This window comes from Martes martes (assembly GCF_963455335.1).
Source record: "Martes martes genome assembly, chromosome: 18".
NCBI lineage: Eukaryota > Metazoa > Chordata > Mammalia > Carnivora > Mustelidae > Martes > Martes martes.
Genome location: NC_137906.1, coordinates 2167818 through 2191251, shown reverse-complemented (window position 1 = coordinate 2191251; position 23434 = coordinate 2167818). Strand labels below are relative to the sequence as shown.

The 23434-nt window shown below is 48.3% G+C and overlaps 1 protein-coding gene across 1 annotated transcript in view; it reads left to right on the top strand.

Moving 5' to 3' along the window:
• Nucleotides 1-23434, top strand: part of GALNT17 (polypeptide N-acetylgalactosaminyltransferase 17) — a gene marked incomplete at its 5' end in the record, with an annotated part of 428234 nt that overhangs the window by 152939 nt on the left and 251861 nt on the right. The window contains one exon of the mRNA XM_080830474.1: nucleotides 8728-8911. Coding sequence (XP_080686600.1) covers nucleotides 8728-8911 — 184 coding nt within the window. The remainder of the gene's footprint in view (nucleotides 1-8727; nucleotides 8912-23434) is intronic.

The following is a 23434-nucleotide window of genomic DNA, read 5'->3' as shown; positions in this document are numbered from 1 at the left end:
CCTCTGTGCAACGCGGGTGAAGAGCTTCCTAGGTGCAGAGCAGGTGTAAGACACAGAGAGGGATTCCTGTGTGCAGGAAGTGGGGGCGAACGCAGCAGAAGCAGTTACAGCGATGACTTCGTTATGTGGAGACACGGAATGACGTGACAGGAGCAATGCTGTGGTTGTGATTTCCACCTGGGAGCAGCGTCTGACTTTCTGGGGAGGGTGGTATTCGGAAAGGGTCTGTGGGACTGTGTCGAGCAGCAAGGATGACTGGCAGAGGCACGAAGGGGTAGTGACTTTAGAGGCCCCGGAAGAAGGCGATGGCTGAAACAAGGCATGTGGTGGGTGAGGCTGGGGAGGGGCCGCTAATGAGCAGTTTTGGACATCGCATGACGACCTTGGATTTTTTTTTCTAGAGCGGCAGGAGTGCGCTGATGAATTTTAAGCAGGCAGTGATCAGACTTCCCTGTTTCACCCTGGCTCAGGCTCACCCTAAAGCGTGGGTTCGGGCTGACGGTAATGTCTCAAGGAAGAGAACTTGAGCTCGAATCCAGGCGCTGGAAGCGATGCAGAGAAGAAACAGAGTCGAGATACAGAAGAGCGAGCCCCAGGAGTCACTGGGGTAATAAATTAGAAAAAGACATGTCTGTGTAAATTAAGGGAATTAACAAAAATATATACATATAACACAGATAGAGTTGGCATATTTGTTTAACATAAATACCGTATAATAATGATTAAAGTGCTTAGCATAGTGCTTTGCATCTAACAAACGTTTGCCAGCTTAACTAATTATCACTAATAATTGTGTCCAACATGGGGCTATCTTCTTTTGGCAATACTTCCGGGCTGGCTTTCCTTTTTCTTTTTCTCTTTTTTTTTAAGATTTTATTTATTTATTTGAGAGACACAGAGAGAGAATGGGTGGTGGGAGGCAGAGGGAGAGGGAGAAGCAGACGCCCCGCTGAGCAGGAAGCCCGACGTGGGGCTGGATCCCAGAACCCCGGAATCATGACCTGAGCCATAGAAATGCCTAACAGGGGCCCCCAGCCTAGCTTTTTTGTTCCCGGATGTGCCTGTCATTTATTATTCTGTTGTCTCACTGTCTTAATTATCAGACCTTTCCGGGATGCTTTCCTAGCTGGTGGGTGAAGGCCCTTCCCGGCCCCACTTCACTTGCTTCTCCAGAGTCCTCCCTGTTTAGACGTTGGCTGGGAATCCATGGCTGGAATTACTGCTCACTGTTAAGTTTATGGCTGCAACTTCCTGATTGTCTGGGAGTTTGACAACTCCCACGTGCTTTAGCATCGTGGAGGGTCTCCCTGAGACTCTGTGACCCTCAGAAGGCGTCAGGCCTCTGCAGAGACCCCCTAACACACGCTCACCCCGCTGGGCCTCGGGACATGCCGGCCTCGTGGGCTGGGGTGTGTGTGTGTGTGTGTGTGTGTGTGTGTGCACACGTGTGCGTGCGCACGCACGCGGGTGCTGCAACTGCCCCAATGATGAGAAGCTTCATGAGTTGACAAGACGCCAGACTGCTGCTCACCACAACCTCTATCTGTCCCGGAGTCTGTGCATCGGTTGTGAGCACCATCCCTATTTCTAGAAGAATGATGCCGGTTATCTGTAAACTCATAAGTTTAAACTGTAACCCTGGAGAAAATTATGTCCTTAGTTGTACGGAGGGAGGTGGGAAGGCAGCTCAGCCGTGATTTACAGCCGTGGTTCTTTATTTTCACTGCCACCATGGAGCCTGGGAGCTTGGGTCCAGCCAGAGACAGACACGGGCCGAGTGATGGGGTCTCGCTGAGTGGTCATCAGAGATGTGCCCCCGGGGACCCCCGGGCTCCGTGCCAGGTGCATGAAGCTTCTTTGTTATCCACAAGTTGGTTGTCGAGCCAACTGGACTAGAAGGGGGTTTCTCAAATTTCAAAAGTGGCGGTTATGTCGGTGACTTCGTATTGGACAATTGGATGACTATTTGAGGAAGACAATACATTTAGAGCCTCGCTTCCTGGCGTATATGTAGGATTTCCTCGCAGTGACCACGCCACTTGCATTATTATTCCTTTATTCTCGAACTTAGTATTGGAGAGAGCAACCTGCCCCATGTTTCCTCTTTTTTTTTTTTTTTTAATCTGTTTTCTGGCCTCTGTGTTCTTCTGGGGTGATTTTAGAATTTTTATTATGTTCCTGAAAAAAAAAAATCTCAGGGAGTTCCATTTAACCTGTCTGTTAAAGAGGGGACGTATGTGTCTTCGTGGCATTCCAGCTGATCTTTCAAAAACGTCTCTCTGCTCAGCTCTGTAGGTCTCATTTTATTTCCTCCAGTAGAATTTTATAATTTTCTCCCTATTAAAGTTCTTTCTAGATATGCTGCAACATTTGTTACTTTTATAAATATCACTTTTTTTTTTTTAACATTATGTGTTCTGGTGGGTTATTGCTTGTAACACAGGACCCTTGACATGCTCCAGCTTCAGGATCCTGACCAAGGAGGGAAATCGCTTTCCACCTTTCTTTTCTGCCTTGGGGGGTGCCTGTTCATGGGCATGGCAGTCTTCAAGGGCGCCAGGGCCCTTTCCATGGCCAAACCAAGTGGCCTTTTCAGGCTTGATTTCCCTGTGACATTCCTTGGTGTGGACTCTCTTCTTTATGACTGTAAATACGATGATCATATGTAGTTTTCATCACTCTTCTCTTAGTAGACATTTATCTCATGGATGTTTAGTGTTCTTTCTCGACATCAGCTTTGTGGTAGAGGCTCTGAGTTGATTCTCCAGACCTCTCTCTGCTCATCCGCGTGTTCAGCAGTTTTAAAGACCTTCCTATGTGTCGGGCACTGGGTTGACCACACCCCTACCCTTCAGGGGAGGGTGTAGACGTGGCACCCTGGGAAAAGCCATCCCCCGGGGCTCAGTGGGATGCTGTGTGTGTTAGGATCCCAGCAGGAAACGGGCAGCACACCCGGAAGAGGTGATGGAAGAGAGTCTAGCAAAAATATTTACCGAGGTCGAGAGATCAATAAGAATGACAAGGGATGGTGACTTACCTGGGGCTAGCAAAAGGGGAAAGCAGTTGGCATACCAGGGACTGAAGCGGGGAGAGGGGGGAGCAGTTGACAGAACATAGGGCTAGCTGTAACCCCAGGCGAACCCTAAGAGAGGGTCTTGTAGCAACAGCGGCATAGAGAAGGCGACCCAACCGCTGCCCCACTGGGAGGGAGTTGGGAGGACACACCCCAACTTTTCTCTCTCTCCACCCATCAGTCTCCTTCAGGTGAGACTCCAACCCAAAGCCACTGCTGCTACCTCTGTAGGTCTGTCTCCTGGGATGTGAAGCAGGCGGGTGGACAGTGGGTGTGGGGAGCAACATGAAGAATACTCAGTCGAGGTTCTGTGGGACGACTGAGCTCAGTTTGTCCTTGTTCCCTTCATCCTCAGCTTCTTGCCTCCTAGCTCCGCCTTGGCTCCGCAGTCTTGAGCTGAACGACTCAGAAGGCCATGCCTGAAGGAGAGGATGATGAGTCTTTCTAGACTGAGTACCAAGCAGCCATCCCTCTTTCCCTCTTTTCTCCTCCTCCTCCTCCTCCTTCTTATTCTTCTTCCCTTTGCCAGTTGGGATGTCCATGCCCATAAGTGCATTTTGGTGGGCAGTGGCTGCAGTTGCTTCCGGCTGGACTGCAAAGGCACTCCCAGAAGAGAAGGTTCCCGGGCACGTGGAGTCATCCCAGCTGGCCCCAGGGGTGACTTTCCCTGGCTAAGTAGAAGACCAACTTGAGCCTTGTCGGTGATCTTGAATTCTTATTTATCTTTGCCAGTAGTTTCAGGGGCCTGCTAAGTGAGCACATTAAAATGCCAGTGAAAATTTTTGCTGCTTTGTTGAACCTTTCTGGCAGATTCAATTGGGGGGAAAATGGGAGCACATGGACCACAAAATATATAATTCATAGTTGTCACATCACACTGTGAAGAATGATCTTTTTTGGGGCTGCTAAGTGGGTGCCTTTCATAATGGAAGAAATAATGCCCCAGAAAGGGAAAAAAAAATTGCCCTGGGAACTGTCATTCCCTTTGTGTTCATGGTGGCTTTCGGTATGCATTCCTAGTCTTAATTCCCATGCCATTTTATTTTTATTTTTTTTTAAGATTTTTATTTATTCATTTGAGACAGAGAGATAGAGAGAGAGTGAGAGAGAACAAAAGCAGAAGGAGAGGGAGAGGGAAGCGCCCCGGAGATCATGACCCGAGCGGAAGGCAGATGGTTAACCGTCTGAGCCACGCAGGTGCCCCTCCTATGCCATTTTAAAATGGATTCCTTCCTGGGCCCTTCTGCCTCCCGTGGAAAGGCTGCCCACGGAAGATGCTGGGTCGACACAGCTGAGATGTGTTTTAGCACTGAGATGGCATTTAATGGCCAAAAGAAGGCCTTTGTCATTAAGGGAAGAAAAAGAAGTACTAAAAGCAAGCCAAACAGATGAAATGAGAGGAAGGATCGGAGGCTTTCTGCGAAACTGCTCCGTTGGATTGAAGGTCAGTCATGTCCCATCCCAGTGGTTTCCCTCCTTGACCCCTGGGCTCCGTGCTGGCAAGAAAACCATGGAAGGGTGAGTTTGTGACGAGTGAGAAAAAGGGAACATCCAGGTGAGTGAGCAGAAGTGCCCAAGACACGGAGAAAAAACCCCACTGTCAATAGTCCGTGAGTGATCTTTTTTATTATGCAAAATGGCATCCGTTATATATATCACGTACATGTCAGGGAATAATGCTGTAACGAATTATTCTAGAAGTGAATGAGTGAATCCTACCGGCTTTCCAGTGGAGCAGTACCGGGACCTTTGAGGTCCTGGTGTGTCTTCCCCAGTGATGATCTAGTCTCTTTTTTGCAGCTGTTTCTGGTTTCCATGAATTTATACTTCTGACCTATGTTTTGATTAGCCTTTGAGACTTTGTACAAATGGCATTATACGCATTAATGCTTGCTCTCCACTGGACAGCGTGTCTCGGAGAGTCATCTGTTTCCTGGCGCGCTAACCATTTTCACGGCTGTATGCTATCCTCTTAATGAGTTCACTACCACTAATTTACCACTGTCATCACCGAAAATTCCTAAAGAACTTCCTGGATTGAACATTTGTTTGTGTGTTGGAGGCCAGGGGGGGTGGGGGACATCTTCTTCCACTTCTGTTGCTTTTGGAAGGTCACATAATTAAGCCTCCTGGGCCTCCCCATTTCGTTACCTCTAAAGTGATCTTGGTAACATCAACCGTGCTGGTTTAATACAGAAATGGATATAAAACCGTTAAGGGAATTAAGGCCTAAGCAGTGATCATTAGCAGGTGGAGAGAGGGTGGTTGAATGGATCTATGAAGACAAGAGAGAAGCTTAACCACTCGGTTCATACTGAGCTATTTCTCCGATCCTTGAAGTCTTGGGTTTCAAGGGTAGCTTCAGTGGGAGAGGCTGTGCAGAAGATCTGAGTTTCAGAAGATGCAATTCCTGCTCTAAATATGTTGAAATTCCGGAGCATCATCTGTCTTTCTCCTTTTTGCTGCTCGACCCCTGCCCCTAGCCCAGCACCCCTCCTTCCATCGGGGCTGCAGCTCCTGCCAGGCTCTGGCTTCCTGGCTCGTACCTTGAGCTTTGTCCTCCATCTTCACTTCCTTTCCCATGTGTTTCAGCTTCCCACTAGACCTGTGGCTCCGTCAGAGTGTCCCATGGGTGTCCTCTAGACAGACCACCTGTGCAGAGTGGAACTCATCATCAAACTCGCTTCTGAATGTGCCATCTTTGGGGGTGGTGTTCCCAACTGGTCCTCACGCTGGGAGCCAGGCTCGCTTATTGCGTCCTTCTCTCCCACCCGAACACTTGTCTGTCTCTGCCTTGTGACAGTGTCTCTTAAATACTTCTCCAATCTCTCCTCTCCTTTCGGTCACTCTCACCAAGCCTTAACATGAGGCCCGTTTCCTCTCTTGGCAGCTGCTACCGGAGCCCTGGAATGGGTCTCCTCAGTTGTCACAGAGGTGAGGTTTTGTCCTCCTTTGTGTCTCCAACTGTACTCGGAATCCCAGTCAGTCTTCCTTTACCAGCCGTGGAGCTTTAACAGAGTTACTACGTTCTCAGACCAGTGTCTTCATTTGGCAGAGATCAAAATAATGCCTTCCTCATGAGGTTTGGCAGGAGAGTCGATAAAACAATAGTACACTTCATGTAAAGCAGCCAGCAGGGTCCCCGGCATGCAGGAACTCTCTTCTGTAAGTGGTGGCTGTCATTACTGCTGGCATCTGTGGTCCGTCCCGGTGCGACCCACCTTCCAGGTGAGATGTGTAGGTCGTGTCTCAGGTCTCTTTCCTTCCCTTCTCTGTGCTTCGGCACATGTCCCAGGTAAAAGTCTAACCTCAAGGCAATAAGGGCCGCATAATGACTTTGGCCTTGGTGGTTTCTTCCTTCATGAAAAATGGTATTAAGAATTGTATTCTAGGACTGCATTGTTCTGATTTTACAAGAACTTAAAACACTTTCCTTTTTGGTGTATTCCCAGGTTTATGCACATATCGCTGCAGTCTAACTCCAGAATATCATCACCATCCGAAAAGGCACCCCATACACACCAGCAGTCACTCCCCATGTCCTGCCTCAGTGCCCTCAGCCCGAAACAGACACCAGTCTACTTTCTGTCTCTGGAAATGGGCCGATTGTGTACGTTTCGTATAGATCGAATCGTACAGTATGTGGTCTTCTGACCAGCGTTGTGTGCTTGGCGTCATGTTTTCAAGGTTCACCACGTCCTGGTGTATATCACTACTTCTTTCCTTTTTATTTTGCTAAATAATGTCCCACGGTATGTTTTTACATTTTGTTTATTGATTCATCAGTTGACAGACGCTCAGCTAATACAAATAATGCTCCTACGAACGTTTCTGTCCAAGGTTCTGTGCGGGCAGACCTTTCCCTTCTCTTGGGTATCCACCCGGGAGTAGAGTTGCTGGGTCATACAGTAAAATGACACTTGGCATTTCGAAGAGCTACCGAACTATTTTCCAAAGTCACTGCCCTGTCTTACGTTCCTACTAGGAATGTCCGTTGACAAGTGATTTCAGAACCCAGCGCAGGTGTTTGCACTGGACATGGGAAGTGTTCTTACCGATTTGTGAGCATTGTGAAGGCGGCGTTCCTGGGATGTTCGTGGCGCACGGACACGGAATGGGAACTCAGAGCCCAGGAAGCAAGTGGGCAGTGCTGGAATGACCCGACTGCCCAGCTGAGGGTGCTCTGTCGCGGTGACGGCCAGCAGGGTAGAGGTCCGGGCTCCTGAAGCTCCCAGTGGCCAGTAGGAATGATTCTCAGGTAGGAAAATGATGTTCACCTGTGGCCAACTCTGAGCCGCTTGCTGGACCTTCGCTTTTTGATCTTGATATCACAGAAAACGCGTTTCTGTTTTCAGAGAAGCAGGCACATCTTGCCACTGTGGGACAGAGCGCCGTTCTGTGACGGGAGCAGATTTGTTGGCCTCTGACGGGTTTGCTGGGTGCCTTTCTGGGAGATTCGAATTGTCCTCAGTGCTCTGGGCTGTCCCTCGTGAGAGCAGAGGGCACAGTTTACATCTCTGCTCCGCGTATGTCCTGCCAGGAGCAGGAGTGGGACTTCTGTGGATAAAGTGCTGTGTGCGTGTGCGCATGCGTGCATGTGTACCTGTGCGTGCACATGTGTGCGTGCACCTGTGTGTGCATGTGTACATGTGTTTGTGTGTGCACATGCACCTGTGCGCATGTGTGGGTGTGCACCTGTGTGTGCGTGTGTGTGTGCGCGTGTGCACCTGTGCATGCCCGTGTGTGCGTGCATGTGCACGTGTGTGTGTGCGTGCATGCCCACAGCTATGCTGAGTAGCCTGAGCCTTCGTGATGGTGGAAGGGAGTGAGAGCCCTTAACAACCGACGTTTCCTAGCTGAGAGGTAAAACCTCCCGTAACTCCTGGATTTCACAATTGCCCATCAAGCTGTTTATCGTGTGATGGGACAGCAGGTGTAAAGCTGCCACCGTCCCGGGGACAGGCAATTGCTCACGCGCCCGTTACAGAGGCGTCCCCCTCCGCTTGGCGTGGTTATCATCCTTGCGGGGTTTCTCCCGCCTCTGTGATGTGTTCTGAAACATTCTATATTTCCTTTTGCCATTTAGATGAAATTTAAATAAAACCATTAGGTAAAGAAATGTGTCAGGTTGTTACGCACTTTAAACTTGTGATAAAATCAATCTGCGTGTCGTCCTCTGTCCAGATGAAGCCAGAGCACCTTGGCTCAGCTGTTCCCCGCGATGGCTGTTCGTTTTCTGGGTCGTGCCTGTAGCTCGTCGAGTACCGAGGCTGCTCACGATTGCCCCACGGAGGAAGGAGAACAGGCCCGGCCGGGAGCCCCGAGTCTGTCCCATTGCTCATGTCCTTCTTGGCCTGCCTTTTTCCCAGCATAGAGTCTCTCCGTTTTGTAGACCCCGTCCCGTCCACTCCGTCCCGCAGAGGAGGCAGAGGCTCCCTCCTGGGAGTTACACTTAGCCCCAGACCTGTCTGTTGCCCCGACCTTCCTCTCGATGATACGAATGAGTTCAGGGCATATTCCTGGGTTGGTCTGTTAGAGAAGTAACCAGCCGTGACAGGTCATGTAAGACGTGCCGTCGAAGCGTGTATCTGAGTTTGAGTGACATGCCCTGATGTGGTGGCTTTCAAATAATTGTCTTTCCTTCCTTTTTCTAGGCTTATCCAAATCCCTTGGGCTCATTGAAGGCTATGGCGGGCGGGGCAAAGGGGGCCTTCCTGCCACCCTCTCCCCCGCGGAGGAAGAGAAAGCCAAGGGCCCTCACGAGAAGTACGGCTACAACTCCTACCTCAGTGAGAAAATTTCACTGGATCGTTCCATTCCGGATTATCGTCCCACCAAGTAAGTTGTGATTCAGTCATTCAAAGCGGCTGGCTGTCTCCCAGGGTGGGTGGGGACCCGAGTCTGTGACATGTTCTCATGTCCTTTGTCACTCGCAGAGGGCTTCCGTCTTCCTCTGTCTCCTGCATAGTCCACAAACCGAGCCCTGCGGATTATGAAATATTATCTAAACGAAGTCTTGACATTTTTTTAAAAGATTGTATTTATTTATTTGACAGAGTAGGCAGAGAGGCAGGCGGAGAGAGAGGAGGAAGCAGGCTCCCCGCTGAGCAGAGAGCCCGATGCGGGACTCGATCCCAGGACCCTGGGATCATGACCTGAGCCGAAGGCAGAGGCTTAACCCACTGAGCCACCCAGGCGCCCCTTAAGTCTTGACATTTTGTAAAAGTAACCCAGAAACACACAGGAAGTTCCGCAATACAAAAAGTCCTCAGTAAAACACAAAACTTGGGGCGCCTGGGTGGCTCAGTGGGTTAAGCCGCTGCCTTCGGCTCAGGTCATGATCTCAGGGTCCTGGGATTGAGTCCCGCATCGGGCTCTCTGCTCAGTGGGGAGCCTGCTTCCCTCTCTCTCTCTCTCTGCCTGCCTCTCTGCCTGCTTGTGATCTCTCTCTGTCAAATAAATAAATAAAATCTTTAAAAAAAAAAACAACACAAAACTTGCCATGATCTCATTACCTAGAGACAGGAGTCAGTCAAATCTTAGCATCTTGTGTTTGAGTCAATTTTCTGTACAGATTATGAGCATGTGATGCATTGTTTGTACCCTTTTCTCATTTAATGTTATTTCGTGAGCGCTTGCTGATGTCATTAATTATGATTAACGATGATCATCATTATGACCATTTTGCATCATTATTTCCGTCGTCGGAAATTTAGGGTATTGTCAGTTTGCCGTTATTATAAATAACCGTTTGATGAGTATCTTCCCACTCATGTCCTTGTCTGTAGTGAGTTGGTATTTATCTTCTGAAAGTTTAATATCCCCACGCCATATCGCAGGGGTACTTCTGGAAGCTCTAGATTGATGTTGGGGTACTGTCCTCCAGAAAGCTGGTGGCCGTCTGCACTCTTGTGGGAATCTTACCTGACCCTTCGCAAACTGGGTCCTGGCATTTCAGAAATGCTGTGTCACGCTGGTGGGTGAGAAAGTGCATTCTGTGGTTGTTTCAACGTCCACTGTTCTGTTGGAGAGTCTTATCTTTTTTTTATAAATTTATTTTATTTATTTTTTATTTTTTAAATTTCTTTTCAGTGTTCCAGAATTCATTGTCCATGCAACATGTGCCCTCCTTAATACCCACTACCAGGCTCACCCAACACCCCCCCCGCCCGCCCTGCCCCTTGAGAGTTTTCTCTTTTAATCAGTTTGTTTGCATCTTGGTTGCCTCATGAAAGGTCTTTGTTCTCTGGGCTCAGATTTAAGAATTATTTGTTTTCTCCTTGGGAAGTGGAGAAGAGGGATCAGCCATAGAATCAAGATGCTGGAGGGAAACCCATCTTCTGGGCCGATGTCTGCATTGACCTCACGGGGTTCTTCGTCTTCTGTTAGAGTTGTCGTGTCTCTTTCCTTCCCGTGGAGAGCGTGTCCGAGCTTAGGCTGGATTATTCCTTTTTCAAATGGGTTTTGGACAAATCAGTTAAGTATCCTGGTTACTGAGAAAAATAGATTCAAGACAAAGAAAATTATCTTAAATGGATTTAAAATTGCAGCATTAGCCGAGAAACCCGCTAAATCTCTCTCTGCCTAATAAACATTCATCTTGATTCTCTGGAAAACACGCGTCCCCTGTTGGGGTTTGTGCTCCTGGACTTCTGCTCGCAAACACATCTGGCTGTTTTCATTTCCCGGTGCTCTCTGACTGGCCTTTCTTATTTGGACGTTGGCAAATACACAGAGCCATATTTTGGTTGCCTGCCTCTGAGAATGACAATGTTTCCAACATGGAGCTTACTGGAAGTAGGTCAGCCGGACACAGGAGGAGCACCTGTTATGTGTCGGGTGGTTTTCCCCACACAGGAGGCAGGACACTGGAAAAGACACAGTCCTTGCCCACTTCCTATCCAGGGAGGGAGGGAGATGTTTAGGCAGGGTGATTCGGCCCACTGAGCTCTGTGTGGTGTGCGTCAAGCCACAGGTATATACAGCCCATGGGGGAGGATCGGGGAAGCTTCCCGCGTGAGATGATGCCTGAGCCTGATCTCGAAGGGTCATTAGGGGTTGCGAAATGAGCAAAAGGCGGAGGATAGGGATGGACCAGGCAGGGGAACAGCAGGAGCAGAGGTGGGGACAAATGCAAACATGGTGTATTTGGGATGGGGGGGCACGCAGTGCAGCGTGTTCCGTAAATTAGCATGGTGTCTTGAACATCCCACTTGTATCTGGCCCCTCCTAGAACTTTACTAAGATGGTAGTAAAGAACGGGAGAGGATGCTAACCTGTAAGGGATGACCAGACAGGTTAGGGGCTGACTGTCAGCAAGAAACACCCGCAAAATTTTGGAAGATGGAAAGAGGAGGGATGGATGGTAACTGAGAGCAAACCAGATGAGGCTTGGACCCAACCTCCTGCCTGTGGTGCGGAGAGATGAGGAAACCAGCCTAGTCACACCTCAGAGCCCCAGAGATCTAGGCATTGGAGGTTCTGGGTACTTCCGATGGCCGAGAAGTAGATTTGAAGAGAAGGACTGCAGCTGTACCCCCACATTCTTTCCCCAACACCACCCCTGGGAGAATATGGGTGATTGACTCTCCGGAAAAGGTAAACTTTGGGCTTGAGTTCATAAGACGTAGCCTAGAACAGATGGTCAGACTGCGTGTCATCTGGGGATACCCTCAACGTCGTTACCCCTCCAGGGCTGCACACCCTTTAAATCAGTACTTGGGAGAATCTACTCTTGAAGCAACCGGCCTAAGAAAAGGCTGATAGACGGGATGACTGGCCCCTCCCCAAATGTCTGAGCTCTGCTCACTGTTCGTAGGGTGTGCCTATTGTAAGACTCCATTTGTCCCCACACAGCTGTATCACTCCAAAATAAGAAAGAAGAACCAGGATCCCTGGACATCCCAGCAGAGTCTCAGTCACAGAAGGCCTTAACAACAGCTGCAACTGGGGTGCCTGGGTGGCTCAGTGGGTTAAGCATCTGCCTTTGGCTCAGGTCATGATCCCAGGGTCCTGGGACTGAGCTCACGCGTTGGGCTCCTAGCTCAGCGGGAAGCCTGCTTCTGTCTCCACTCCCCCTGCTTGTGTTCCCTCTCTCGCTGTGTCTCTCCCTCTGTCAAATAAATAAATAAACTCTTTAAAAACAACAGCAACAACAATGACTGTGACAACAGTAGAAAAGGCATTTAGAGGAGGAAGACACTATAAAGTTTAGATCATGGAATATCTTGTTTTATTCACAAAATAGGAGCCAAGTGCTGTGGCAAAGTAATAAACCGAGAATACAAAAAGAAGCCCTGGGAGTTACAAATAAGGTAGGAATAAGTCAACAGAAGAGTGGAAGATAGCATTGAGAAAACCTCCAACAGATCGAAAAAAATGAAAAGTAGGAGAGAAAAATTAAAGCAGTGGATCGGTTCAGCATGTTCAGCATTAACTAACAGGGATATTGGGAAGACCAGAGAACACAGAGCGGAAAATCATGAGACCGGTGATGGAGTGTGATGTCCCAGGACCGTAGGACATGAGCTTTCAGGTTAGGGGGCCCTGCCCCATGTCTACGGGATGAAAGAAAGAGAAATTAAACCCACATCACCAAATGTCAATATGTTTGTGCAACTCCTCAGAGCTCCCCTCTATTTTCTAGCTGGCTGTCTGACTCGTGAGTCGTTTAATAAAGCTAGTTAAATCTTCAAGTTTTGTTTTATTTAATTAATTTATTTAAAGATTATTTATTTATTTATTGAGAGAGAGAGAGAGAGAGAGAGACACACACACCATGTCAGCAGGGGTAGAGGGGAGGAAGAGGGAGAGAATCCTCAAGCAGACTCCCCACTGAGCACAGTGCCCAAAGTGGGGCTCAGTCCTTGGACCTTGAGATCATGACCTGAGCCGAAATCAAGAGTCAGATGCTTAACCACCTGATCCACCCAGACACCCATGATCTTCAAATTAAAAAATATGTAAAAATGTAAAATTTCAGGACAAGTAAGTATATTACATTTAAGTAGTTTCTCCACAGTTGTACCTTCCCTGCATCTGTTTTTAGGAAGCTGCTTCAGGATATGCTCCAGTAGAACAAGGGAGTAAAGTAAGAAAGAGAATGATAATAGTATTGAAGAAACAGGGGACTCAAACAGGAGCATACAAAAGACAGATCCCAGGACGCTGATGAAGGGATGCTCCAGGGTAACATTTCAGGGTGACAGCTGTGTGGCAGGTCAAGAGAACACCCATTCCACACTGAAACAGGGGGTGGAGGGCTGTATGAAGTATGTCTCCAAAGGAGGCCAGGGATAGAAGAGTTTGATTACATAGCGTTTTTGTTTTTTTTTTTAATTTTTTATTTATTTTCAGTGTAACAGTATTCATTGTTTTTTCACCACACCCAGTGCTCCATGCAATCTGTGCCCTCCCTAATACCCACCACCTGGTTCCCCCAACCTCCCACCCCCACCCCTTCAAAACCCTCAGGTTGTTTTTCGGAGTCCATAGTCTCTCATGGTTCACCTCCCCTTCCAATTTCCCTCAACTCCCTTCTCCTCTCCATCTACCCTTGTCCTCTATATTATTTGTTATGCTCCACAAATAAGTGAAACCATATGATACTTGACTCTCTCTGCTTGACTTATTTCACTCAGCATAATCTCTTCCAGTCCTGTCCATGTTGCTACAAAAGTTGGGTATTCGTTTTTGACTGCATCCAGAATTATTATTATCATTAGTAGTAATAGTATTGGAATGTAATTGACATACAAACATACAAGCTTGTAACAATTTGATGTTTTTAGACATTGTGGAATGACCACAGGTTTAGTTGATGTTGATCAGTGCACATAGTTACAGGTTGTTTTTTCTTGTCGTGAGAACCTTTGAGATCTACTGTCTTCGTTAACTTTCACAGGTATAATACAGTATTATTAACTGGAGTTGCCATGCTGTCCATGACGTCCCTAGGACGTACTTATTTTATAACTGGAAATTTCTTCCTTTTGACTCCTTTCATCTGTTTGGCCTACTCCCCACCCGCCTGCCTCTCGCAGCTACCAGTCTGTTTTCTGTAGCTTTTTTTGTTTGTTTTTAGATTCCATAGATAAGGGAAATCATACAGTATTTGTCTTTCTCTGACTGACTTCACCTTGAAGGCCCGTCTGTGTTGTCACAAATATCAGGATTTCATTCTTCTGTATGGCAGAATAGGAGTCTGTTTTGTGTGTGTGTGTGTGTGTGTGTGTGTGTGTGTGTGTATCACATTTTCTTTATTCATTCATCCACTGATGGACATTTCGATTGTTTCCATTTCTTGGGTTTTGTGAATAACACTGCAGTGAACATAGGGTGTATATATCTTTTCAAATTAGCATTTTCTTTCTTCCTTTCTTTCTTTCTTTCTCTTTCTCTCTTTCTCTCTTTCTTTATTTTTTTTTCAATAAATACCCAAAAATGGGATTGCTGGATCATATGGCAGTTCTCTTTTTTACTTTGTTTGAGGAACCTCCATGCTGTTTTCCATGTGGCTGCACCAGCTCTCATTCCCACCAAGAGTGCACAGGGTTCCCTTTTCTCTAAATCTTCACCAACACTTATTTCTTGTGTTTTTGATATTAGCCAGGTGTGAGGTGGTATCTTGTGGTTTTGATTTGTGTTTCCTTTATGATGAGTGATGTTGAGCATCTTTTCATGTGTCTGTTGGCCAGCTGTACGTCTTCTTGGGAAAAATGTCTGCTCAGATCTTCTGCCCAATTTTCTAATTGGATTGTTTGATTTTTTTGCTATTGAGTTGTATGTGTAAATTTTGATATTAATCCCTTATCAGTTATATGATTTACAAATATTTTCTCTCATTTAGATGTTGCCTTTGGTTTTTATCATCATGTTTTGTTTTGTTAGCTCTGCAGAAGCTTCTTACTTTGATGTAGTCCCACTTGTTTATTTCTATCTTTCTTGCCTTTGCAAGATTTTTTAAAACCATTCTTTCAGAAAGTTTGGGACTAATTAGTGATAGAAACAAAACTGGGAAAAAAAAAAAGTCTTCCAACAAAGCAAAGCAATTGTTAGCCACAGGAAAAAGCTAAAAGTTTCTCAAGAGAGGAATTGTAATTTTATACACTGTGTCTCAGCTGGGCATGATATAGTCACACCAGTGTAAGTACTGGATAGCTACCTACCTGCAGATCATGATGTAGCTGTAGTGGACAAAGGAGGAGAGCCAAATGTGGCTGTGAGGTATGGGAAGTGTGAGACCATCACATCTTTATCCTCAGAAACAGAAAATCAGTCGCAAATGTCTAAAATGTGAACTTCAAGAAATAGAGGCATCCCCATTGATAATTAGGTACATGAAGATTACAGAAATGAGATGGGGCCGTATATGTTTTGTTTTCACAAAATCAACGTTTAATTAAGCAGTGAGTGTTAACCTACACACAAAACAAAAAATTATGTGCAGGCCGGGCAGGGTGGAAGTATGGTAGAAGAAAGACGTAGAGAAGACAGGAAGAGGTGGGTTGGATGCATTGCCCACATTTGCCTTTTCAGAGTCTTTTGGCAGCTCTCTGGAGGGTGCGTTGGAAGGTGGATTGGGTAATGAATTTGGGAGGTTGCCCATGAGCCATATATGGTAACCAGAGGCACCATTGTGCATTCCTGGCTCTGCAGCCCAAGTTACCAAATTAACCTTTGCTAATTGCAGATTAACCCTTGCCATCCAAGAATGGCAGAGGATTTGCCCGTGGAAGCTCCTTCTCTCTGAGCCCTGGGGATGGGAGGGGGGAGCTGTCTGGGGCCAGAGTAGTTTCTTTCCTCCGAGCTCAGGAGGGAGTATCCCCCGATGGGTGAGATCCTTTTTGTGAAGCTCGCCCAAAGCCCTCCCAGGTGTCGAGGATTTAAATCAGCGACTCACCATCGCAGTTTTGCACAGAACCTGGCGTGGCTTTCATTCTTACTGTTTTATTATCACGCTGCTCTTAAGAAAATTGTGTTTCGTAGAAACATGAATGGATCTTCAGGTAGTTGTGGGATCAGCCGTTTGTTCATCATCTTTCACACAAATGGATTCCAAAATGTTGTTTTCTCTTTCATTTCAGTTCTGTGGGTTGTTTTTTTTTTTTCTTCCACTGGACAGATAGTTTAAATTTGTATGAGTCCCAAACTGTCAGTCTTGCCAATTTCATTTCTTCACTGCTTTAAAACCAAGGAAGATATCGTCCCTCAGAAATACATATAAATATTCTGTTCTGTTCACGCTGCTTTTCCGGGACGCTTGTAGTTTGCTCCTTCATCCATCCAGGGTTTATTTGGGAATATGGTACCAGGTGTGTATCTTTTGTTTAAAATGTCTGTCCATTTTATTCAAAACAGTTTTAAAAAAAAATGTATTTTTAAAATTTCTTTTCAGTGCTCCAGAATTCATTGTTTATGCAGCACACCCAGTGCTCCATGCAGTACGTGCCCTCCTTAGCACCCACCACCAGGCTCACCGAACTCCCCACTCCCCTCCCCTCCAAAACCCTCAGCTTGTTTCTCAGAGTCCACAGTCTCTCGTGGTTCATCTCCCCCTCCAATCTCCCCCAACTCCCTTCTCCTCTCCAGCTCCCCATGTCCTCCACGTTATTCCTTATGCTCCACAAGTAAGTGAAACCATACGATAATTGACTCTCTCTGCTTGACTTATTTCACTCAGCATCATCTTCTCCAGTCCCGTCCATGTTGATACAGAAGTTGGGTGTTCATCCTTTCTGATGGAGGCATCATACTCCATTGTATACATGGACCACATCTTCTTTATCAATTCATCTGTTGAAGGGCATCTTGGTTCTTTCCACCATTTGGTGACCGTGGCCATTGCTGCTGTGAACATTGGGGTACAGATGGCCCTCCTGTTCACTCCATCTGCATCTTTGGGGTAAATGCCCAGCAGTGCAATGGCAGGGTCGTAGGGCAGCTGTATTTTTAATTTCTTCAGGAATCTCCACACTGTTTTCCAAAGCAGCTTTTAAAAAAAAATCTGTAAATAATTCTTTCATTTGGAGGTGCTAGACATAATGCAGTTTATACGTTTTATAGATCTAGACTTATTTTCTAAGCTGTATACTGTTCCTTTGGTCTCTATTTTTTTTTCTTTTCCTTTCTTTCTTTGTTTTTTTAAAAATTATTAAAAATGATTTTTGACCAATGTCTCCAATCGGCCAGGCACTATGTGGCTGTTTGGAGGCGAGTCAGGCGCATCCCGGCCCTCTAAGAAATCGGGGATCGTGGGGGGGGGGCAGGTGGCAGAGGAGCTCACAGGAGTGAGAGAGCAGCACGGAGGCAGCCGTGCTCTTACTCGTGAGCAGGAATTTTTCCTTCAAAGGGCAGGCAGGGGCATTTTAAAGAGAAAAACCTGTGCTTGAGGACTGGACAAGTTCTCGGATTTGGGGGTGAGGGGAGCAGCGCACGGACTTCTGGCTGGAACAGAGTTTCCTGAGTGAACCGTGGAAGGAGAGATCGGAGGGGAAGCAGGTGGCGGGGTGGGGAGGCAGCCTCAGGTACCAGCCTGGGTTCCGACGGGGTCTTCCGCTCATCAGTGGGCACCAGGGAAAGACCGAGGCAGGAGGGTACTGTTGGCATCATCCCCTTTCTGACAAGAGAGAGAATTTTCCCTGCGGCGGGGAGGCGTCGGCCGGGCTAGAACAGACGGGGCCGGTCGCAGGTTGGTTACATCGAGTGAGCTTCATCTTCAGCCTCTCTTCCATCCACCCAGCCCAGTGCTCAGCGCCGCCTCGCAGAGAGGACGGCGTCGGTCCAGTACTAGAGTGAGTGTTGCCTTATTCGCTTACTGTTTTTAACGGAAATCATTTCTCGTAGCAAACCAAGGACTCAGAGGCGGAGTCGACGGGCTAGATTCAAGAAAACTTCCTGAGGATCAGCCAGATGAGGCAATTAATCGGATATGGGCGAAGTGGGTGCAAGCAGAGGTTTCTAGCTTGGGGGGCAGAGTGCAGTGATTTCATTCACCGGGAGAGAGTGTCCCGTAGGGGCTCACACTTTGTGTGGGAGGAGGACGATTGGCTGGTCCAGGTTTCGTTACGGTTTTCTTGAGGCCGCCGCGTGAGATGAACCTGTCCAGCTTTATTCACTATGTGACTAGGTGTGTGCGAGCAAGGAGTGACATGGGTGACCCTAGAAGCCAGACAAGGCTTAAAACACCCCACTCTGGTCCCTTGCGGAGAGACACCAGAGACACCACTCCCTGTCCGATGGTGGCGTGTGGAGGATCTCCCTGCCCCATCATCTGGTAATCCGGGGAGGCAGCACCCGCCAGCCCCCGATCCGTGTGTGCATATGAAAGCCACTGCTGAGGTCTTTGCAGGCTTTTTATAGCTGGCCTCCTCCTCCCAGATGGTGTTGGTAATTTATGGGCAGTTTCTACTGCTGTTATCTTCAATTTCTCCTTTGGCCTCCTGCTTATAAATCCAGATGTCAGGTTTCCTTGGCGTTCATTTTACTTCGCTCAGAAAGTCCTCTCTTTCTTGCCACAAATTCTAACCTGTTCTAATCCGACGACACCTGCCTTGGGCACATGGGGCATGAGACGTTTATAGACTGACTTCATGTCCTTTTCCGGGGGACGGCTGTGCCTTTGGGTTTGGAGGTCGGGAGCGATGTCCAGGCTGGCTACGGGGGTTGGAGAATCATCCCAGTCTAGTGGGTGTCCGAGGTGGAGTCATGTGTGTTCATGAGTTACGCTGTTTTAAGGACCCCACTCAAGGTTTCCAAGAAACCTTCTGATTATCGACTCTGTGACTGGGATTTTCTTTTTTTTTTTTCTTTTTCTGAATCGTCCTTCTCATAATCAGTATCTTGTGTCTCATAGGTCAGTTTTCTAGTAGAGCAGAAGAGGGTCAGGGCCCCCGTGTCAAACTGTGTCTTTCCCAGATGTGGGCACGGAAGGTCACGGTCCCATAAACACTTACAGGTTGACATTATGAGGAGGCGCTCGGTTAGGAGTGTCCCTGAATCACTAACCACAATAATTATTCCCTTTCATTGACTGCCTTTTATGTTTTGTCACTGCGCTGCGTGCTTTATTGATCTTGTTTAAATTTAACTGCTCCCTGATGTGGCTGCTCCCATCTCTGTTTTGTCAATGAAGAGGGGGTTTAGGAGAAGTGAGCCCCTGCCCGAGGTCACTCAGCCTGTAGGTGCCGGACCCAGATTCAGACCCCCCATGTGTGCGTCTTGGAGGGCTGTGCACTTGCCCACACGCTGCATTGCCCCTTCAGGCCCTGCCCTGCCTGTCCCCGCTTGTGTTTCCATGTCCACGCACTGGGACTTTCTAGCTCCACACTGGCTCCATCAGAAGGAAGAGACACCCTAAGTCTGAGAAGCAGAACAGTTTCTTTGGAGAGAGAGAGAGAGAGAGAGAGAGAGAGTGTGTGTGTGTGTGTGTGCGCGCGCACACACACACACACACCCCTCATTTGCTTCTCCTCGTCCCTTCTGCCCCTTCTACCTAGAGCCATGTTCCACCAGCAAAGGGACTGTCCTTCGAATTCGATTCACTGCTGTCCTTTACGGCCCCCTCACATGGAGGGTGAGAGAGTTGAAACCCTCTTTCAAGGATACGGTATTTGTAAAACACGGAACAAGTAAATAGTGCAACATGGATCAGTTTAAGAAACGTCTTACCGTCGAGCTGATCTCACCTGGGCGTGAGATCTCACCGAGAGCGAGGAGCTTCTTTGGCTGGAGCTGGTCCTCACCCACAGTCGTGGCAAGTGTGGAAATAGCAGAACCCTTCCTTTCCTCTCTGCTCCCCGTTTCATGGGTTCCTTAGGTCTGAAGAGCATGTCTGCGCCACTTAAAATCTGTAACGGGAGACTTTTCCAGAGCGGTCAAGAGCATGGACTTGGAAATCTGCGTTCCCCTCCTGGCTTTGCCTCTTACTGGCTCTGCAGCCGTGAGCCACGCATTTAGCCTTTCCGGGCCTCATGTGCGAAGTGCTGATGTGTTGGTATTTACTTCAGGAAATTGTGGGGAATAAATCAGTTATTTCCTGGGGGCTGCATGGGCTGATCTACCAGACATGTTCGAAGCCTTTTTCGTGTACTAATGGTACCCATCGATCGATATTAGCTCCGGCTGCTTCTTAAAGGCCCTTCATCCTACGTACCCCTGGTCCTAAAACACCTGGTGTGGAACGACAGAAGCTCTAGGGAAGTATGTCCCTGAAGAATAGGGCACAGCCGTGTGGCCTTAATATGGGAAACCAAATCTAGGGTAACGAGTATTCCCTTATCCGCGGGTCAGCCCTGAAATCCAGGGGACCTGGCCTGAGACAGATGCCAGGCTGTGAGAGCGCCTGGGAAGGTCGTTTGGGTGTCTGGAGGGCCCAGAGACAGAGCAAAAGCTGGTGGGAGAGACCCGCCGCCTCCTGCTTCTGCTGTGCCAGCGTCGAGAGCCGTCAGGAGCGCTCACAGTCAGTCCTTGAGCACCGTGAGGGTTGGGGGTGCGGACCCCTGTGCTGGCGAGAATCTGCCTGTAACTTTTGACTCCCTAAAATCTCCACTACTCCTGGAGAAAAGCAGGTGTTATTAGGAAAATAACAAGAAAGAGAATATACACTTACAGCACTGTTCTGTAAAAACATCTGCGTGTGAGGAATTCACCCACGTCCGACCCTGCTTGAACCCAGTCCGAACAGGTCAAAGATCGGCTGTAACGTGTGCTCTTATTTCTTCACAAATCGAAATGATTTTTTTCCTCCACTCATGAAAATGACTTCCACGAAAAGGGCTGAATATTCAAAAGCGCATTTTAGAGTGAGGTCTTTGGAGCTTGCAAAAAGTGTAGGTTGCTGGGCTCTCCGGAGTCCCCGGTCGGAAGTCGTGGACACTTGCTGTGAATCAATTCCTTCTCTCGAGGACCGCTGAAACGGCAGGAGAGTTCTGAGAGATGGGCTGCTGCCCCGCTGTGGCCTTGTCTGCAGAACGCCTGTGTTCTCAGTCAGGTTTTGACTTCTGAGACTTTCTGGGAATCTGTTCCCATGCGGAGCTTGACCATGCCCAAGAGGCCGGCCATTGGCCTGGGGCAGCTGGGGGAGAGCAGAGGAGCCCCCATCTTCCTGCTGGACTGGGGTCTCTGCACAAGCCCAGGGAACCCTCTGTTGCCTCAGGCGGATGCTCCTGCCTTAAATCCCCGACTGTTATGGTGAAGAGGTGGGTAGCCCAGTTTCATCACTGTTTCCTGCCTATTATGGACAGATGAGAATCTTGGAATAAACGTTCTAGAATGTTCTTTGGGTAAAAGTGTAAGGAGTTACCAAAGTGAAATGTGGAAGCTCTAGGGCCCACATCCCTGCTTGCCTAAATGGGTGGGTTCTCCCTCTGGAAGAGGCCCCTCCTCCCCAACGGTGATGGACTCAGAATCTCTGGGAGTGGGACCCAAGCATCCATAGGGACCCCCAGGGGGCTCAGTTGGTTAGGTGTCTGACTTCAGCTCTGGTCATGGTCTCAGGGTCCTGGATCGAGTCCCATGTCAGGCCCTCTGCTCAGTGGGGGGCCTGCTTCCCCCTGCCTGCCAGTCCTCCTGCTTGTGTGTATGCTCTCTCTCTCTCTGACAAATAAAGGAAAATCTTTAAAATAAAAAAAACAAACCCGCAAGCTTCCCAGGTAATCCCAGTATCTCATCAGACTGACGCTGGGCAGGCTCATCAGGTTTCTGGAAGCCCGGCCCTCCCAGCTGACTCACCAGGACTGCTGGCTAAAACTGTCGGGTCTTCGGGCTGGCGACGGCCGGGCTGGCCAGGATGGGGGCTGTGAACCGACATCTTCGTAAGCTAACTCACCTGAGCGATGACACCCGGCTGATTCTTATTTCTAAATTCTGAGCACACTGCCCCCCCCCCCCCCCCCCAGTTTCTGAAGCAGGTGGAAGAAGAAATGAGAATCAGGACAAGGTGGGTCTCCCCGGCCGGGGGAGGTTCTTGTCCTTCGCTGTTGGTTTATCTTCCCTCCTACCCCTTGTTCCTTCCCGTCCCGTGTCCTCCAGTGCCTCTGTTTATTTAGTCAGTGAAAATAAATAGAATTCAACCTCGTTTGGGGGCACCTGGCGGGCTCAGTCAGTTAAGCGTCTGCCTCCGGCTCGGGTCATGATCCCAGGGTCCTGGGGGCTCCTCCCTCTCTCCCTGCCTCTCCCCTCCACTCATTCTCTCTCTCTCCCAAATAAAATAAATCTGAAAAAAAAATCAACCTCATTTTGAATTCTCTTCCTTTTCAAATTTCCTTGCACCCCATGAAATGGTTGACAGCCCTCTGGAGTGCTGCACACACAGAGGCGTAGAGTGGAATGACGGATGCGAAGCCAAAATTCCGTTGGTGCTACCAAGGGTGTCATAAACATGGGGGTCAGTGATGCAGCTAGTGTTTAAGAAAGGATTCCACTTCTAGACATAGGGCCAGCCAGGCTGCCCAAACGTTTATGAATGGGCAAAGTTAATCTTTCATTTGAACCTAAAAGGATTCTCGCAAGTGCATCAGAGCGAGGGGCAGGAGAGATCCCCCTCCGTCCGCTCCAGCGTTCTGGTCTGGTTCCAATGGCGGGTGATGTCCTCAGGTAGAAACCCAGTGTGAACCGTGTCCTGTCCATGCAAATGGCTCTGCTCAGTGGCCTGTTGACAACCGCCAGGCTTCTTGAGTATCAAATGCGTGCCCCCCAGATGTAGATGCGACTATGAGGAATGGAATTCTTGATTTCTAACCTTAAGTCAAGCTAGTGTTGGGATTTACAGCCGCCATTGTGTCCACTTCTGCCACCCTTGGACACTTTGTGTAAGGATTTGTAGGCACGCGTGAACTGTAGGGGAAGAGCTCACTTCTAGCAATATTCAGAAATTCCCACAATGCCTGCAACTGGGGACTCCTGCAATGTGCAACCTGTAGGTTTCTAAGGCATTATCCTGCTGCCAGCGCTACTGACCCTCCCGGTAGCAGTGTGCTCTGAGTTAAAACAAACTTGGACTCACACACGCACACAGACACACACGCACGCACACACAGACCCCTACAAGAGAGCCCAAGCCAGCCTCCACGGGCCTGGTGTAAACAGCCTGCCGAATTCCACTCTGATTTGTCTAGTGGCTAGTTATGGGAAATACTTTCCCGAGAACATTTGTTTCTCAGCCCTGAATGTAATCAATAGAGGCAAACGTTTCTGCAATCACAAGGCCTTTTTTATGTGTGGAGTTCTTGGTGGGTTTTGCTCTGTGAGCAGAGTAAACATCCCCAAAGAGGCAGCAGGGGAGTGCCATGGTGCTGGGTAACAAGCTGAGATTTACAGCGCCGGGAGAGCTGGGGGGATGAATAAGGCTGCTGGCGGAATGGG